Source organism: Lepidochelys kempii, chromosome 7 (genome assembly GCF_965140265.1).
Source record: "Lepidochelys kempii isolate rLepKem1 chromosome 7, rLepKem1.hap2, whole genome shotgun sequence".
Taxonomy (NCBI): Eukaryota; Metazoa; Chordata; order Testudines; family Cheloniidae; genus Lepidochelys; species Lepidochelys kempii.
Genome location: NC_133262.1, coordinates 26,003,942 through 26,021,581, shown reverse-complemented (window position 1 = coordinate 26,021,581; position 17,640 = coordinate 26,003,942). Strand labels below are relative to the sequence as shown.

General features: G+C 38.1%; 2 protein-coding genes across 20 annotated transcripts in view; one reads left to right on the top strand and one right to left on the bottom strand.

The window, feature by feature from the left end:
* Positions 1-17,640, bottom strand: part of TASOR (transcription activation suppressor) — a 59,750-nt gene that overhangs the window by 6,765 nt on the left and 35,345 nt on the right. Inside the window, exons 16-24 of one of the 9 annotated variants that reach the window (XR_012159801.1) lie at positions 15,573-15,717; positions 13,990-14,046; positions 8,878-9,830; positions 7,538-7,660; positions 4,208-4,367; positions 3,341-3,449; positions 2,424-2,602; positions 2,175-2,333; positions 1,567-1,772 (exon numbers count right to left, since the gene is read on the bottom strand). Coding sequence is in view for 8 of the 9 variants with exons in the window: in XM_073351508.1 (XP_073207609.1) it covers positions 944-1,497; positions 2,175-2,333; positions 2,424-2,602; positions 3,341-3,449; positions 4,208-4,367; positions 7,538-7,660; positions 8,878-9,830; positions 13,990-14,046; positions 15,573-15,717 (2,439 nt within the window). In the remaining variant the exon portion in view is untranslated. Of the gene's footprint in view, positions 1-745; positions 1,773-2,174; positions 2,334-2,423; positions 2,603-3,340; positions 3,450-4,207; positions 4,368-7,537; positions 7,661-8,877; positions 9,831-13,989; positions 14,047-15,572; positions 15,718-17,640 lie in introns of those variants that run through there. The other 8 variants (XM_073351508.1, XM_073351511.1, XM_073351514.1 and 5 more) reach the window with 8 other exon arrangements.
* The window catches only part of CCDC66 (coiled-coil domain containing 66), an 82,276-nt gene that overhangs the window by 45,951 nt on the left and 18,685 nt on the right, over positions 1-17,640 (top strand). The gene's annotated exons all lie outside the window — the stretch shown is intronic.

Genomic DNA, 17,640 nt, shown 5'->3' with positions numbered 1-17,640 from the left:
CTAGTACAATACATATAATTTTAAAGGAAAGGGTGAGAACAGTAAACAAACTTTCATGAGGATATTCATTTTAGTGGCATTGCCACATTTAGCAGAACATTACGTTCAGGGCCTAAAAGTACTGATAGTGTCTACCTTTTAACACTACAAATCAGCTGTCTGCCATCTGTACATTTATAAGAAGATACAGAACTTTAAAACTGTAGGGCTATTTCTATGCAGTTGTGATAAGCAAAAAAGGTACTAACAGATTAATTAGATGCACACAAAAATGGTATTGAAATAAATTTTGCAGCATCAGTTTTCTGTATTTTAGAAACAGGATATAAAACAAATCAAGTTGCTACTAAGTCCCATGTGCATGAAAAGTTTATTTTTTTTTTTAAATGGAACTGCACCATTGGTTACTCTAATTGAGGTATTTAGCCAAAATCCAGTATTATATATATTTTTTCATTAAAATAACTACACTGCCTTATCGCTATGTAAAAACATTTTGTACAAAATTTGTGTCCAATGTCAATCAAATACATACATAACAGTTTTTATATTCATTTAAAGACAAGTGGCTTGGATACTCTATTACAGTTTACTTAAAAATTAAGCTTTGCTATTTCACATGCTTTAGGCAAACATTCAGTTTTACATTAAAACAGACTTCAAACTGAAGTCTACGTACAGGTCAAATACAAATGTAAAAACTTAAAAGTGCCAACAAAACAAGATAATTCAAATACAATAAATGTTAAAAAATATATATTTATTTCAATTTTCAGATGCTTCAACTAGTACAGGCCATCATGATTTAAATAAGACAGGGAAACATTTGAGTTAAACGACAAACATTTTGTTCAGAGAATAAAATAGAAACTGTTAATTCACTTTTTTAGAAACAGAAAAGTCCACAACAAACCTATAAAAAGTTTTAGTTTTGTATTTATTTCTATTTTGAATATGGCCTGGAAGATTCACAATTTACATCCCAATTACTAGGAGAAGATGACTTGTCTGTATCCATGCTCTGACTGTAAGCAGACAGAAAATAATTCCCACCTTCTTGGTTTTGACTTGTGGAAATTGGGTATGTTGTTCCCAGAAAAGTCTGATGAGTGAGAACATTAAAATGACTGAACTGATGGGACATACTTAATTGTCTACTGTAAACTTGAAAGTTGTTGAAAGGAACTTGTTCTACTGAATTGTTTTTGTCTCCTTCAGCAGAGCATGTGGTAGAAACAGGAGTTATTGGCTGTCTCTCCTCCAAATCAAGTTTAGAAGTTTTTTCCATCAACCCAATTTGTCCTTCAGAAGACAGCTGCATATCGGTTAGAGAGTTTTCTTTTGAATCTGTTCCATGTGAGCCTTTGGTCTCTGTCTGCAAAGCTTCTGAATGAGAATCATACTTTGAGGCATCACTGCAGATTTCTATTTGTGATGTTTCATCCCCTGAATCCAAAGACATGTCTTCCTCGTCCTTTTCATCGCTTTCTACAAAAACTATATTAAGAAAGAGAAGTCCTACTCTATTGAAATATACGATTTTTAAAAAAGCTATACACTACTCACAGAGTGTTATGCTTCGGGTCTGTAAATCCAATATCACTTAAGGCTTGGTCTTCTGCCACTCTTGTTCACTTACTCAACACACACACTTAACCCTTTGTGTGAATGTCCAGATATTCCGATGCTAAAAGCTTCTGCGCATTGTGGTCATGTTTAGTGTTGGGAAATCCCAACTCCCAGCTCCAAAGGGGTTAATGTCAAAACAGCATCTAAAGTTATACAGTAGGTCAGTATTTGATCAGACAATTACAGAATACAATTACTGACATCCAAGTTCATTTTGTTACCATTTCTAAGTCTGTCATTAAGCTTATACTTCCCTCAGAACAGAAGGGAAATGCCATTTGGCTTACTCATTACCTTACCCTCTTCATCATCATCAGGCTTTCCTGGATACTGAATTAGTCAGTAATTCTGTATTTAAGATACCTTAATGTATTCAATCCCAGCTTCCCTTTCTCATTGCTTAAAATACAGAGTACTTGAGAGTTGGGATTTCCTCACAAATCTACAGAGTTTGTTTTGTAAGAGTAAAGACACACTACACTTAAAGGACCTCCACCCCACTCCTCTGATTAGTTGGAAAGAGTATAAAATATGCTGAATATTACCTGATTGTCTTTCAGGAACACCAGGTGAAGGAAGGTTGTTTTCTTCCGTAATTGAATTGTGGTAGCCAACGAGGTTTTTGAAGTTTTGCATAAAGTCATCAACTGTAGCAACTACTATTCCATTATCAGCATAATTTGAAAATGTTTTGACATTCTTTTCTAAATTTACAAAAAAAGAGAAAGAGGAGTGACTTAGTAACATAATAATATCAAACTTAAGAAAAAGACAGCTGCAAGTTCTGGTTTTACCTGTTAAGAAGACAACATGTCTTTGTTGTATATTCTGAGCCTGAAGTCTGATAAGACAGTCCAATTCTGGAGCATTTCGTGTTTGAGAGTCACAGTTATGATATGACAGAATCTCAACCATGTGTTTCTTCTGATAGGTATTCAGAAGTGTCAGCAGACTCAAGGCTTTAGCATTCATTCTATTTAAAAGAGGATTGGAGGTTTACATTTAGATCAATATTCAAATTACATGATGTATCACATGATGAAAACTCCCTTCAAATATATTTTCTTGATTTAAGATTTTATATCTTTGAGAGCACTATTTTTCTAACACAGAAGTGGGCAAACTATGGGGCTGCATCCAGCTGATGGGCTCCTCCTGCCCAGCCCCTCAGTTCCTGGCCCAGCAGGCTAGTCCCCAGCCCCTCCCCTGATGTTCCCCCTCCCCTGCAACCTCAGCACAACGCTCTGGGCAGCGCAGTTGCAGAGCTGCGGCCTGACCCAGTGCTCTAAGCAGTGCTGCCAGCCACCGGTGCTCCAGGTAGCGTGGTAAGGGGGCATGGGGGGTTGGATAGAGGACAAGGGAGTTGGGGGAGGGGGGAAGATGGTCAAGGGTATGGATAGGGGTTGGGGCGGTCAGAAGGTGGGGAACAGGGGCATTGGATGGGGCAGGGGGCAGTCTGGGGTGGCAGGTCTGGGGATGGGGCAGGAGTCCTAGGGGAGCTGTCAGGGGGCGAGAAGCAAGGGGGTCGGATAGGAGGTGGGGGCTGGGCCATACCTGGCTGTTTGGGGAGACCCAAAATTTCCTCCATACAAATTTTAGAAACCCGATGTGGCCCTCAGGCCAAAAAAAAAAAAAAAAAAAAAAAAAAGTTTGCCTATCCCTGTTCTAACATGTCATTTCAAACACTTTATATTTAGAGTACACTGCTTACCTCCCAAGCTCCTTGAGTTTTTTTTGTATTTTACAGTGGACTTTCCACTGCCATTTCCCATCAGGTGTATTGAGGTCCTCAAGGAACTTCAGGAAATTTTTAAGTTTATCTATTTTTGAGACAAATAATTTGTGTTATATAGCTTTAAAAACAACAGTTTAAAATCTAAGCTAAACCCAAACACTATTGGGTCTTCCATTTTACAGATCTTTGATTAACAGCTGAAAACATAACTCCAGTACTGAGCTTTATAAGAACTTAAAAAATAAAAAATTACTCAGTTTCTAATGGATTACAGTTTGCAGTCAGTGGCTCAGGTCCACTAAAGTTGTGTAAGCTTACACATGGGCTAAAATTTGACCTTAAGTGACTTACTGCCATTGAGAGAGATCCATTAAAAACTAATTCACTTAAGTTTTGTTTCTGGGGGTTTTTTGGGGGGAGAGAGAGAATGGAGAGACGTATGTGGTCTTAAATAAAGGCTACAATTATAAAAACTGTGTATATTTCTTTGGGGACTGTTAATGGTTTGGTGGCATCATACAAAATTTTTCATGTCGAGGTAGCTATTCAGTCTAGTCTCGTCTCTCAGTTTGGGTCAGACTTCTACATCAGCAGCCTATGAAATTTTGGTTGGTGGCCCCAATCCAGCTGCTTGTAGACAGCTAATCTCCAAAAAGGCTATAATAAAGTGCATGAGAATGAATTGCTTTAACTCTCTTTGGTAACAAGCTTGATACATATGACTGCAAGAAGTTTGCATTGCCTCTCTTCTGTAGTTAAATGGAGGATTTCATTCTCAAGTGCTGTCAATAAGACATCTTTCTCTTGTACTAAAAATTCATGATTTTTAACAAAAATTCTTACCAACTGTGACAGACTCTGGATTAAGAACAGATTCATCAGACACAACAAAACCACCAGACACAAACAATTCATTGTAAGTGTGGTTTTTCACATCATCCAAGCTATCAACACCAGCAAAGCTGACACATGAAAGCCTCTTCAGAGTTACTAAACCAGGTATCTGTTTAGAAAAGAAAACCAAGGATTACTTTCCACTTCTATCCACAATGCTAGCTTGTGGGTTCCGAGACAAAACTTTTCCAGAAGTGACTAATGTACTTATTTCTGTAGGATGTGATCTCACAATGAAGTCATTACAGACATTTAGGCAGAATGAAGGTGGGGAGGTTGGAAGTGATGACAGTACAAAAAGGTGAATATTCCACAAAATACCTCTGATTGCTGCCCCGTCCCAATTAAGTTTTTATACATGGCCATCAACATAATTCAAGTGCACACAGTGAACTGAAAGTTCCCTTCACTCTTCCCTAGTGCATCATGAAACTATACATAGAACAGCATTAATGAAACCGCCATGGAGTTGAATATATATTAAAAATGATGAGCATTGACAAAACTGTATGGGGAATCTTGCAGTCTGTTCACAGCATGTTCAGGACTAAAGACCAAATGGTATTATTACATCTATATTTCCAAACAAAAATTACATTAAAATTAAATTAAGGTTGACAGGACTTCCAAACAACCTTAACTCTGCCCTATATGAGGCCATGACACATGATTAAAGCATCAGAAGAAATTATAAAAATATATTACATTTCTCTCTTCTGCCCCCTCACTGAGTCAATACAGTGAAAAGGTGTCTTACCTTTGTATTTCCCTATCTTAACATTTTGGGTTTCTTTTGCATTTTTGTGTTGGAGGAAAGGACAAACTACACTTCCTTATTCACTTTTTTCATACCAATCATGATTTTTAGACTTTATCATATTGCCTCTTAGTCTCCTCTTTTTGAAGATAAACATTTCCAAGTCTTTAATCTATCCTCATATGGAAACCACTCCACACTCTATCATCTTTGTTGCCCTTCTCTGAACCTTTTCTAGTTCCACTATGGTCTTTTTTGAGATAGGGTAACCAGAACTGCTTGCAGTATTCAAGGTGTGGGAACACCATGTATTTATATAGTAGCATTATGATATTTGTTGTATTACTTATCCCTTTTCTAAGGGTTCCTAACATAGTGTGCATTGAGCTGAAGTTTTCAGAGAACTGCCCAGTTACTCCAAGATCTCTTTCTTGAGAGGTAACAACTAATTTAGACCCCATTATTACATATGTACAGGTGGGATTACTTTTTCCAAATTGCATAACTTTGCACTTATTAACATTCAATTTCATCTGCCATTTCATTACCCAGTCACCCTGTTGTGCGAGATCCCTCTGTAAATCTTTGTGGTCAGCTTTTGACTTAAAATTATTTTGACTAACCTTGTTTCATCTGCAAACGCTGCCATTTCACTGTTCACTCCTCCTTCTAGATCATTAGTGAATATGTTGAACAGCAAAGGTTTTCCTCAGGGGACCCTCCTGCTCACCTCTCTCCATTGTGAAAACTGACCCATTTATTCATATCTTTTGTTTACTATATTTCAACCAGTTACTGATCCAGGAGAGGACCTTCACTGTTCTCCCATGACTTAGTTTCCTTAAGAGCCTTTGGTGAGGTACCTTGTTAAAGGTTTTCTGAAAATCCAAGTACTTTATCAACTGGATCACCATTATCCACATGCTTGTTGACATATTCAAAGAATTCAAATATATTGGTGAAGCACAATTTCCTTTTTATAAAAGCTGTGCTGACCCTTCCCCAACATACTGTGTTTCTCTACATGTCTGATAACTCTGTTCTTTATTGTAGTTTCAACCTATTAGCACACTACTGAATTAAAGCACACCACCCTGTAACTTACACAATTGCCTCTGGAGCCCTTTTCAAAAATTGGTGTTACATTAGCTACCTTCTGACATCAGTGTGGGACAGTATTTCAAATTTGTTTCCAAAAAAGAATATCTACATCAGAGCTATTTCCCGCACAGCCCTCTGCAATGAAGACTGAGCAAAGAATTCATTTAGCTTCTCTGCAATGGCCTTATCTTCCCTGACTGCTCCTTTAAGAGCTTTGTCACCGGGTGGTCCTAATGCCTATTTGGCAGGTTTCCTGCATCTGATGTACTTACATTCCTTACTGTTAGTTTGTGTGTCTTTATCAAGTTGCTTCTTAGATTCTCTTGGCCAGCCTTATTATACTTTTACACATGACTTGCCAGAGTTTGTGCTCCTTCCTATTATCCTCACTAAAATAGGACTTCCAAATTTAAATTTAAAAAAAAAAAAAGTATTTTTTGCCTTTGCCTTCATTACTCTGCTGTTTAGCCATGGTGGCATTCTCTTATTGTCTTTTCTGATATGGGGTATACATTTAGTCTCCGCCTCTGTTATGGTTTATCTGTCAGTAGAGGCTGGTGCATAATATTCTCTCCAAATAAATGCCTCTTTCAAAAGAGCTGCCATCTCCCTCTTTTCTCAGTGGGACAGAGGCCAAAGCTGCTCTCAGTTAAGGTGTCCCTTTTCAATACAGCTACTGACTCACATTGTTTCCAATTAAAGTAAAGCCAACAGCCCTGTGTTAAGAGTGCCCTGGGTGGCCTCAGTTTCCTTGAAAATTGGAGATAGGTGGCCATTTTTCAGAAAGGCCTCTAACATTAGGTAAGTTTATCTTAGTTCCATTTTGAAAGAATATTTATATATGCAATTCTTTCAAACAATAGTCAGAGTCAGTCCCTGCTGAAAGAGGAACTTTCACTGTTGAAAAATAATGGAAAACAATCCTTTAACTAAAACTCACTGACATCTTGGGCACTGTATACCTAAAAGCTTTTAGATTTTTTTAAAGACTTTTTGTCCAGAATAATCTTAACTGAGCAAATTGCTTCAAAATTCCCTAACACTTGGTGTTAAATTTCTTAATTTTAAATTCAGACTAACCAATTTACTTCCAAGATCAGAATATTACTCAACAAATACTACAACAAAATGATTAAATCCCTGCTTTAGGAGCAAACTCAACTCAACCTTGGCTATTGAATTATAAGCAGTGCTTCCATTTTATCTAATATAAATTAAAAAGGAAAAAAGTTATGTGGTCATAAGTAGTAGTGCAAGAGAGTTACAAGATTGGATATGTCAAAACAAGTTTAATCCATTCTAGTCAAGATGCACATTACAATGAAACATTTTAAATGCAAGTGACTAACTTAAGCTTTGAGTCAACTTTCTATATTTCACAGTTAAAATTAAACTAGTACTATTAAATGTATTTAATGTACCTTATGGATGAGGCTGGCAATATCTTCATTTTGAATAATTATCAATAGTTTGTCTAAAGTAGCTCTTCTTTTCAAGAATTGTTCTGGGTGGCATTCTGTATTACCCAATTTTGTAAGGTATTCCTACCCCACAAAAGAGAGAGAGAGAGAAACATATTTAATTAGTTAAACCAATGCAATTCCAAAGCTCACCATATAGAGTTTTTACTATTCAAGCAAGCACATAGGCATTTTTAAATCAAATATTTGTAGGATTTTTTTACTTGTACTCAAGAGCACTAGCTAAAAAGAAACACACGGACTAGATGAATTTTGTAAAGCTATTTCTGTAATTATTTTTACGGAACTCCATCTAAGTGGCTGACCACCTTAGTCCCTGCTGAAAAATGCACTTTTCACTAAAAGCCAAAAACATTTTACTTTCAACTCCATGATATTTAATATTAAACACAGAAGTGTAATTTCTCAACATTATCTGGAATTTCAAGAAGCAAAAGTTATAGGAATTTTATAGGAATTTTTCATTCCCTGACCATCCCTTAATATATTCTCCATTCTACTTGAAGTGGAAAATGTGCTTTTGATCATGTTTCTCTTTTTATTCCTGAAACCTCACAGAAGCTGCCCTACAGTGCTACTTTCAAAAACCACAAAACAAGGTCTTCTCCAACTAATCCCATCGTCCAGCTGGAAAGAGGTTTATACCTTTCCTAGACAAGAGGAAGACTTAAATTGAGTGCAAATATGCCACAGGCGAGCCTTCACTGACTTATGAAAAAGTAACACCAAATTTCAAAGCTCAAATGCATCTATACCTTACTGATGTGTTTGCAAGTCAGGTTTATTTATCCCAGACTGAATGGCTCCAATTAACACCATTTTTAAAATGTAGAAATATTTGGACAAGCTTTCAAGGCCTTACACTCAACTTGATGGCATCTCTGTTTGGATGTAGTGGAATTTTTGACCACCACTATTTCAGGGAATGTTCCAAGCATCAATGAGCAAAATCCTGGTGATTTTGGGGAATAACTGAAAGACAGAGAGGAGGAAAATGGGGGATACAGCCTGTGCCAGCTGATTAACAGAGCCACAGCTTTGAGCAGCTCTGCAACTGTTTATAAATCAAAAGAACTGGTTGATGGAGTTCCTGAAACAGAAGGGGATGGGAGCATGGCACAAAGTGAGCTTCTGCAGTCTTGGAGTGGGGGGGAAAAAGGGAAATGAAGGAATGCAAGAAGCCCCTGATGTGTGCAATTTGTTCAGCCTACAGAAGCTATGAAGCGTGAGACACCCTAGCTCTATGCTAAGGATAGGTCCCAAAGGAAAAACCTATTTACCTGTATTTCTTTGCAGAGAGTACTTTCTTCCTCTTCATGAATGTAAAATTTCACAGTGTTTTTCTGTACATCTTTAATGATTTTGACCAAGCTGTTGAATACTTCAGGTTTTAACTGGCTTATAAAATCAGAGAGTGCTGGTTGGGTTGAAATGTTTAAGTTATCTGGTGATTTCTGAGTCTTTTCTGGTGCCTCCAGTGGATCATCACTGGAAGTGTTCTTATCAGATGTCAGTAAAACCTCTGTGGTGGCACTAACATGGTCCATTTCCTCTTTCACTATGGTTAAGTTCATTGATGAATGCTGCTCATTACAGTTTGGCTCCTCCACAATACTGTTACACAGTGGTTCTGATAACAGTGCAGTGTCAAAGTCACTTGAAACAGATACACCTTGTTCTGGTAGAGGATTCAATTGAGCCTCAGTTACAGCATCTCCTGCTGGATCAGGACTAGAATTAAGAGGTGGAGTATGCCTACCACAAGAAGATGACAGAGCAACATTATTCAGCTTTTCACTCAGCCTCTCTATATACTCTTGGACAGAGATTTCCGATGCCTGTAAATGTATGTATTGAGAAAGTCTCATTACCCTCTCCTGGGCTGAAGAGACAGGAGTGGACATTCCACTCACATATGCAATATTCTTCTGCTGCAAAATCTCCTGAACCTTTCTTGCAAAGAGATTGTATTCTTCCAGTAATGTAGACTCTATTATTCCACTTATGGAGTGCTTAGATGCAAGAGGGTGCTCTGTTAGTGCACACTGATCTTCATTTTTCTCCACGTGACTTGTATACAATCCATCTTCTTTTGTCCCCTTTTGTATGTCTGAAAATGGAGAGTATGGAAACTGGTAATCAGAACTTCTTTGTCTATTTATTACCCGGGGGTCATTAGGAAGGGCATCCTTTGGTGGTAAATACACCAGTTGTTCTTCTGGTGATTTCAGACCTATACAGGAAGAGTTAATTATTATAAATCTAAAGTTTGAAAATTCAACAAAAATACACACTTGAAGTTTGTAATAATTTTAAAACAGCATCAAAACTTCTACCTAACAAATTAACTCTGCATTTGAGGCATTAATGCCAAAGTGCTAGTACAGAAGCACTCAGTTTAACCTTTCTTAGGTTCGGGGGGAGGGAGGAGGGAAGAAAAAACAGAGTATTTTAGGATTTCATTACTCTCACTTAGGAATGAAAAATCATAAGCAAGTCATTTTGTCCGACAATAATATCTGATGAGCACTACTGAACAACAGGAAGCAACAGAACCTTCACAAGATTTAAGCAGACTGAAGTGGGTAGGTGACCAATTAAATCATTGACATTTTCTTCCTATCTAGCTTTTAAGTAGAAGTCACATATTATGGTGTAGAGCAGTGGTTCTCAAAGCCAGTCCACAGCTTGTTCAGGGAAAGCCCCTGGTGGGCTGGGCCGGTTTGTTTACCTGCGGCATCCGCAGGTTCGGCTGATTGCGGCTCCCACTGGCCGTGGTTTGCTGCTCCAGGCCAATAGGGGCTACCAAAAGCGGCGCGGGCCGAAGGATGTGCTGGCTGCCCTTCCCACAGCCCCCATTACCCTGGAGCGGCCAGTGGGAGCCGCGATTGGCCAAACCTCTGGACGCGGCAGTAAACAAACTGGTCTGGCCTGCCAAGGGTTTTCCCTGAACAAAGTGGCGGACTAGCTTTGAGAACCACTGGTTTAGAGTTTAAATTGTGTGCATGTAAAATGAGGAGTTGGATGGTGAGCCATTTTTGCAAGCATTGTTAGCATGCAATTATGAAAAATCTGAGTTCAGCTAGTGACTTCCTCATAACCCCAGGTTTCTCTACAACCTTGCTGTTAAGCAAGTTTCTTTCAATACTCATAAAATAATACAAGATTAACAGCAGTAACAGAAGCCCTCCATTTATTTACAGACCAGGTAACACTACACAGATGTGGAAAAGTTTCACTGCATTATTCCAAGCCTGACAAAGATCATTTCTAGATATGGTTAGTTCCGTCCCCAAGCACATTCAATCCATTGCCTCTTTGCCAAATCTGCAAACAAAGGTTTTTACTTTGTGCTTTTGACAGCACTTTGTGTAGTAGTACCTGGGAAAAGCTGAAATTGCTATCAGTTTCCTCTTCGGTTTGTGTGGGACTTTCTAACAGCACCATGAGAGAAAAACCATTAAAAAAAAAGTGGGGGGTAGAAAATGAGATTGTAAAATCACTAAATCTGGTTTGGGGATAAGGGAAGAGATGTGTCATCTCTGGAGTAGAAATGGTATCCAAAATTATGTAAAAAGAAGAGGAGTACTTTTGGCACCTTAGAGACTAACCAATTTATTTGAGCATAAGCTTTCGTGAGCTACAGCTCACTTGCATCCGATGAAGTGAGCTGTAGCTCACGAAAGCTTATGCTCAAATAAATTGGTTAGTCTCTAAGGTGCCACAAGTACTCCTTTTCTTTTTGTGAATACAGACTAACACAGCTGTTACTCTGAAACCTAAAATTATGTAAGAACGTCTTAAATTCGTATCCCTTTAAAGTGCAATTATACTTTTACTAGTAAGTACAAAAACAAAAGACACCTGTTTGTGTGCTTAACAGGATACCAATCTAATTTAGTGACAAAAATAAGATTTGTTTCAGGATTTTAAAATCCTGTTATCTATGCAAAGCCAAGCAGAAGTGAACAGATTCTATTCCTTTGTGCCAGACTCTTATTTCTTCTCTTCTCAAATTAAGTTCCAAGCAATTACAACGGAAGGCAAGTGGGTTGCCTAGGTGCAACTGAGGGTCTAAAGATGACCTGTAGAATCTTTATTTTGGGGATTATGCAAAAAGAAGAGAACAGAGCTTGACTCTCAGAACCAATACACAGGTATTCAGAGTGCATCTGAATCTAGAAGTCACTGCTACATGAATATTTTTAAGAGTCATTTTAAAAATATACTCCCTTCCCCTCCTCCCCCTGAAGACTTTTCCAGCAGCAAAAAGTTACCAGAATGTAGCACCACTGTAGCCACCATAGCCTACACAATGTTAGGATTTTAAACCTAGTTTGCCCTAGTGTGAATTGCAGGCAATATGTTCTCAGTTGTGCATTTCATTTGTGTCAAGCTGCTTATCTTTCACAAAACTATTTTATCTTTGTACCCAGAAATATATGGTACTATAATCTTTTCATATACTTCTGAATCACATTAAACTAACAATACTATAAATTTTACCACTTTCTAAATTTTCAATAGGACATATTACTATTCAGTTACATCCTTAAATACAGATTATTAGGAACGAAATTTTTATTATGGACCCCCCCCGCCATACTTCACTATGTAGAACATGGTGAAGTTTCCAAAACCAAAATATGAAAATCATTGAGAGATGCGCTACAAGATTTATCACTAATTTGAGACATCACAACCACCTGAAAGATCAACTTAGTTGTTTTGCAAGAGAAAAGTTCAGTGCATTTAAAAAACAAAAACCCACACTTGACAGATCCTGCCTTTCAACATAAGGCTATCTGAACATGTAGAACTTTAAGTTGCTATTCAAGTTTGTTGACAAGAGAAACTATTTACAAAAAACCCCAAAACCTGATAGTATTCCTTATGTAACAAAGAAAAGCGTCATTGCTTGCAAAGGCTCGTTAACAACTACAGCAGAAATGCAAACTACAATGCAAAGGTAACCTTTGGGGTCAGAATTTTAAACTCAAAGCATTTTCAGCCACTTTACGGGGGGGGGGGGGGGGCAAGACATTACTTTTAATGAGCACTCTCTGAAGGTGGCATCCTTCACATATCTACACCATTGGGTCACAAATACTCAGGAGAAACTAACTGTGTAGGCACAACAGAAATTGTCAAACAGGTATACTGAGCAAATAACTTCCAGCGTTTGTTCCTGTTCAAATATCTGACTTCCTACTTTAATTTGGTCTGTCCAGTTAGTTTGTAGAAAAATACTAGCTTTTTTTAAAAAAAAAAAAAAAGATCTAGCTATTCTTGTTGCTTTACAGCAAGATTCTGCAATGCTGCAGAAAGATGTCATTCTAGAACGACAAAAGGAAGAGACACTGTTTTGATGAGTTTATTTTAAAAATATCAGTAGTTCAAGTAGTGCATGCCAAAGGAAAATATCCCAGAACATTTAATAGCTTAGGGTGCAAGATGAATAGCATTAAAAGCTATCATTTTTAAGATCTACTATCCCACTAGCCTTCTTGTACAAGGTAACAGGGAAAAGCAAGCAAGAACCAAGTTGGATTGAATTTCTGGAGATTCAAGATGAACTTTTAATTTAAGGAATAAAACTAGGTTCTGGTTAGGACAAAGTGATCATAAGCAAGAAAGCGGATTGCTAAAACTGAAACCCAGGTTTATTTCCAGCCTATTGTGAAGTTTGGATTATGTAGCAATTAAGACATGGAAGATTACCCAGTGCTCAGCAACACAAAATATCCATGTAAGTTAGGTAACTAAAAAGCAATAGTAAGTTTTTTCAGTGACAAGGACTGGAAAGCATCATGCAACAAAAAGCAAAGAATTTACGACTTTAAAAAATCAGGACTTTCTGTCATTCCTCACAACCATGATAGAGGACTGAAAATGAAAAGTAGCAATTTTCAATTTTGATTTTTTTTTTAACCTTACTATTTATAAACGGATAGCAATAGATCAATCACTAATTTATCTCCTTACAATTGAGAAAATAGCGAAAAACTGAAGTTGCTTTCCCTGGGGCCTATGCTTTCCTTCCACAACCATCTCTCCACCACAAAAATAAAGAAACCCACAAACCATCAGATGCAGTCTATTATATAGAGGCAGAGAAGCTTATTGTACGTGATGCTATTTAAAAGATCTTAAATCCCTAAAAGGAAATTCAAAGGCTCCTTGACGCTATTACATTTTCAGGAAGGTATGCTTGATAGAATCAAATAACTGACAGAAAAGCCTGAAATCTTAAGACTGTTCTAATTCTCCTTTAACATTCTTGGGTCACTCTAGTGAATCAATTCCATTAATTCAATGGCAATACCAGAAGAAACTATAAATTGGGAAGTAGTGGCATATGGGGAAAAAAAAAGCGCAGCCATCCTTCTCACCTGTTTGGTTATCTCCATGTTTTTCCAGTTGATCCTCTGGATCTCTTCCTGCCCCTCCTGAGGGAGAGCAGCAGTTAGCATTTGTAGAGTTTCTCGATAGATACTTTCTAGCACCTCTCAAACTAATTGTGTTATAGAACTAATCAGTATATAAATAGAGTAAGAGTTAACTTGAAAGTTAACCCCCTAGAGTTTGTAACACTGGTGACGTCTATTAATTTAAACACACACCACCTCCTTCGTCTCTGGTGATTAGGGATGTTCCTTCTCTTTTTAGAGGAGAGAATACTTCACAGAGAATTGCATGGTTCAGATAAAAAAAACACTTGGCATAATACTGAAACCTAGTAGACTACTATACACTGTGTAACAGCCAACTGGCAAATCCTCATAAGAATGCCCACATCCAGCATTTATGATAAACTATAGTTTGAGCTGCCTAATCACATTCCTTGCCATTGCTACTTCCACAACCATGTGGCGTCAGCACACATAGTAATTGTTTCCAGGCAAAGCACTGAATGGGTACTGATGTCCTTCGGGGCTTAAACTGCAAAAGGTCAGATATCCAAGCTATACTACCTAATTCAAAAGCTTACAAAGAAGTTTGTGGAAATAAAAACCAAGAAGATGGGTATTAAAATGGTCTCAGTGCCCTTTGGTAAGGCCAATCCAGTTTCACCTACAGCTACCACTGCAGGATTCTTAGAAGATGAGCAGGAACCAATAGTTTTTACTTGTGGGGTATGGCAGTTAATACATCATATTTGGGACAGTCACAAGGGAAGGGGGGGAGGGGGTAATGCACACGCGCAGAGAAGGGGCTCAGTGCCCAGCCTCAGATGCATGTATGGCTCTTGACTTCTCACCTCTTCTATCCCATCACCCACACCCCTCAAGCCAACACTCTTAAGTTTCTCAGGGACTTAATACTGTCGACTCAGTCATCAAGAGGTAGGATGAGAAGGTTCTTTAAAGAAGATTCTCTGAGAAAAATGGGTTTCATTCTTACGGTCAAAGATGAAAAAAGACTCTGAAGTACTTTTAGTAGAATAGTTTGATTTGGTGAAAAAGGGACTCTTCTTCAAGTAAGGTCAACTGTAACCTTAAAGGATTTCTGTGTTGAACCCCATAGTATCAGCCTGTTTAATTTTGCAAGTAAAAAGTGTGCCATCATTACCAAAGTGACAACTTCAACTTTGTTTTTAGTCTGATACATCTTGTGAGATACAAATTCAAGCAAATGACTGAATATGAAGACCACAATTCTAGACAGCTACACTATGTGTCAGTATATTACCAAAGCTATTCCTATTTATTCATCACATCCAAGAGGTTAAAATCTGATCTCTGTTACAGCTAAGCATGCCCAGTAAAGAGAATGGGATGTTTCATGGGTATAAACACAGCAGAATTTGATCCCTGGGGTCTTATAGTTCAGCCTTTTTCTATAATAATCAAATATTAAAAACAAAAAACTCTACATATAGTGACCCAAGAGTGGGATCTATGAAAGATGAGACCTTTAGAAAACTGGTTCTTTTACATTTTAGGGCAGCATAAAAGTTAGTAGTATGTCTTACCTGTAATTGGAATCAGCTTCCAGTGTATTCCAACCTCTCCTATATTATTTGAACTAGAATGTTGCCTGCGATAAGCATGTTCAATAGGAGTGCTAGGACACGGGCTATAGTCATCAAAGCTACTAACACTTCCAGTACTTGGTTCCTTTAAAAAAAAATAAAAATCTCAGTTCAAGACTATGATGTATCCTTAACATAGGTATTAACCTTTGCCATCTCAACAATAGTAGGAATGTAGATATCAATCTAATGGAATTTTTGCATTTAAGTTAGTTAATCAAATCTGAACACAGGCAGAAATATTCACCGTAAGCATTTCTATCCTTGATGACAGATCAAAGTTTCTGAAGTGACAAAAACAGTGTCTTTCCCATAGGAATTCAAAACGCTGTTTTAGGTGCATTTGCTAGATGGCGTTTTCCCCTGCTCTTGTTTCAAGCATTTGGAACTATCTGTAAGTGGATTTCTCTCTTCCTTTCTTTAACCAGGCAGCTTCAGTCAGCTGACAGCCAAGGCAGAAAAGGCACACCTCCCTCAACCAGTTGATAACTTACAGAATTTAACTCCAAATTTATAGAATCAGTAGGATTCCTAGCTAGATTCCAGGTTGAGACAAGCTGGGTGAATTCGTTCAAGAGAGTAGCGATTATTTGGTTTCACCAACACAGTTGTTGTTCGGGCATTTGATGTACTGAATGAGATACACCACATGTTGCAATAGGCATATGCATCGGACAAATGAATCTGGAAAGGCGTGTTCTGTGGGGTTCACTCTTAATGAGCCCTACACAGAAAAATGATTTAAAAAAAGACAAAACCACACAATCTTATCGCCTGTGACCAACATTTTTCACAAAGCTATCCCACCCTATCAGTACACATCCTCAAAAGAAATCTGCACAACACCTTCAAAAGACAAGCCTGCAAACTAAAATTCATAACTCTGCAAGACATGAAGACTGTCTACACTACACAGTTTTTAGCTACACAGCTGTGTTGCCTCAGCTGTGCTGTTAAAAGGCACACAGTGTAGCCCCTGTTTGTGGGCTCTCCTGCCAATAAAAAAAAACTTCCACCCCACAATGAGCAGAGTTAGCTGTGCAAAGCATTCACACCGGTGCTAGTCGTCTGCAAAACTGTCTTTTGGTTTGTGTGTGGGTAATACCCCTGAAAGACAAAAAGTTGTGTAGTTCAGTTGCTAATGTAGATGTCGCCTAAAAATCATGGTCTCCACAGAGACTATTTTTGTGCTCATTACACAAATTTGCAACCCACTAACCCTCCTTTGTCCGACAGCTTCAGAGGTTTTAACTGCCCACTTGATTTTAAGTAGTTTCTTGCACAGCTTTAAACCCTTATGCTTAACGTTTCCCACCTTGCATTTAACTAACACTCTGGTTTCTTTTTGCAGACCTGAAGTTGAGCTCTATGAAGCTCTAAAGCTTATTGTCTCTTCCACCAACTGAAGTTGGTCTAGAAGAACATATTACCTCACCCACGTGTCTCTTATATCCTGGGACCCACACAGCTACAATACCATTGCAAACAGATTCCAGATTGTCAGAACTGCTTACATAAAAGCGTTATTTACAAATAGGACCAAAATTCCTTTTTCTACTCAGGGAGCTCCAATAACCTAGGAGCTGGGTAATACCTAATTACTTAGACCAGGGGTTCTCAAACTGGGGGTCAGGACCCCTCAAGTGGTCATGAGGTTATTACATGGGGGGGGTCCACGAGTTGTCAACCTCCACCCCAAACCCTGCTTTGCCTCCAGCATTTATAATGGTGTTAAATATATTTTAAAAAAGTGTTTTTAATTTATAAGGAGGTGGTCGCACTCAGAGACTTGCTATGTGAAAGGGGTCACCAGTACAAAAGTTTGAGAGCCACTGACCTAGACCATGGAAGAATTTATCTGGGAAACCTAACTAGAAGATCCTTGGACTGGAGCTCTCAGGACTCTACAGTCAAAAGCTGTACTGAGAGGAAATTCCAATATTCACACAATAATGGTGTAGGGAAGTATGTATGGGCCACTTACAGGCTGCTCAGATTCTCTCCCCCA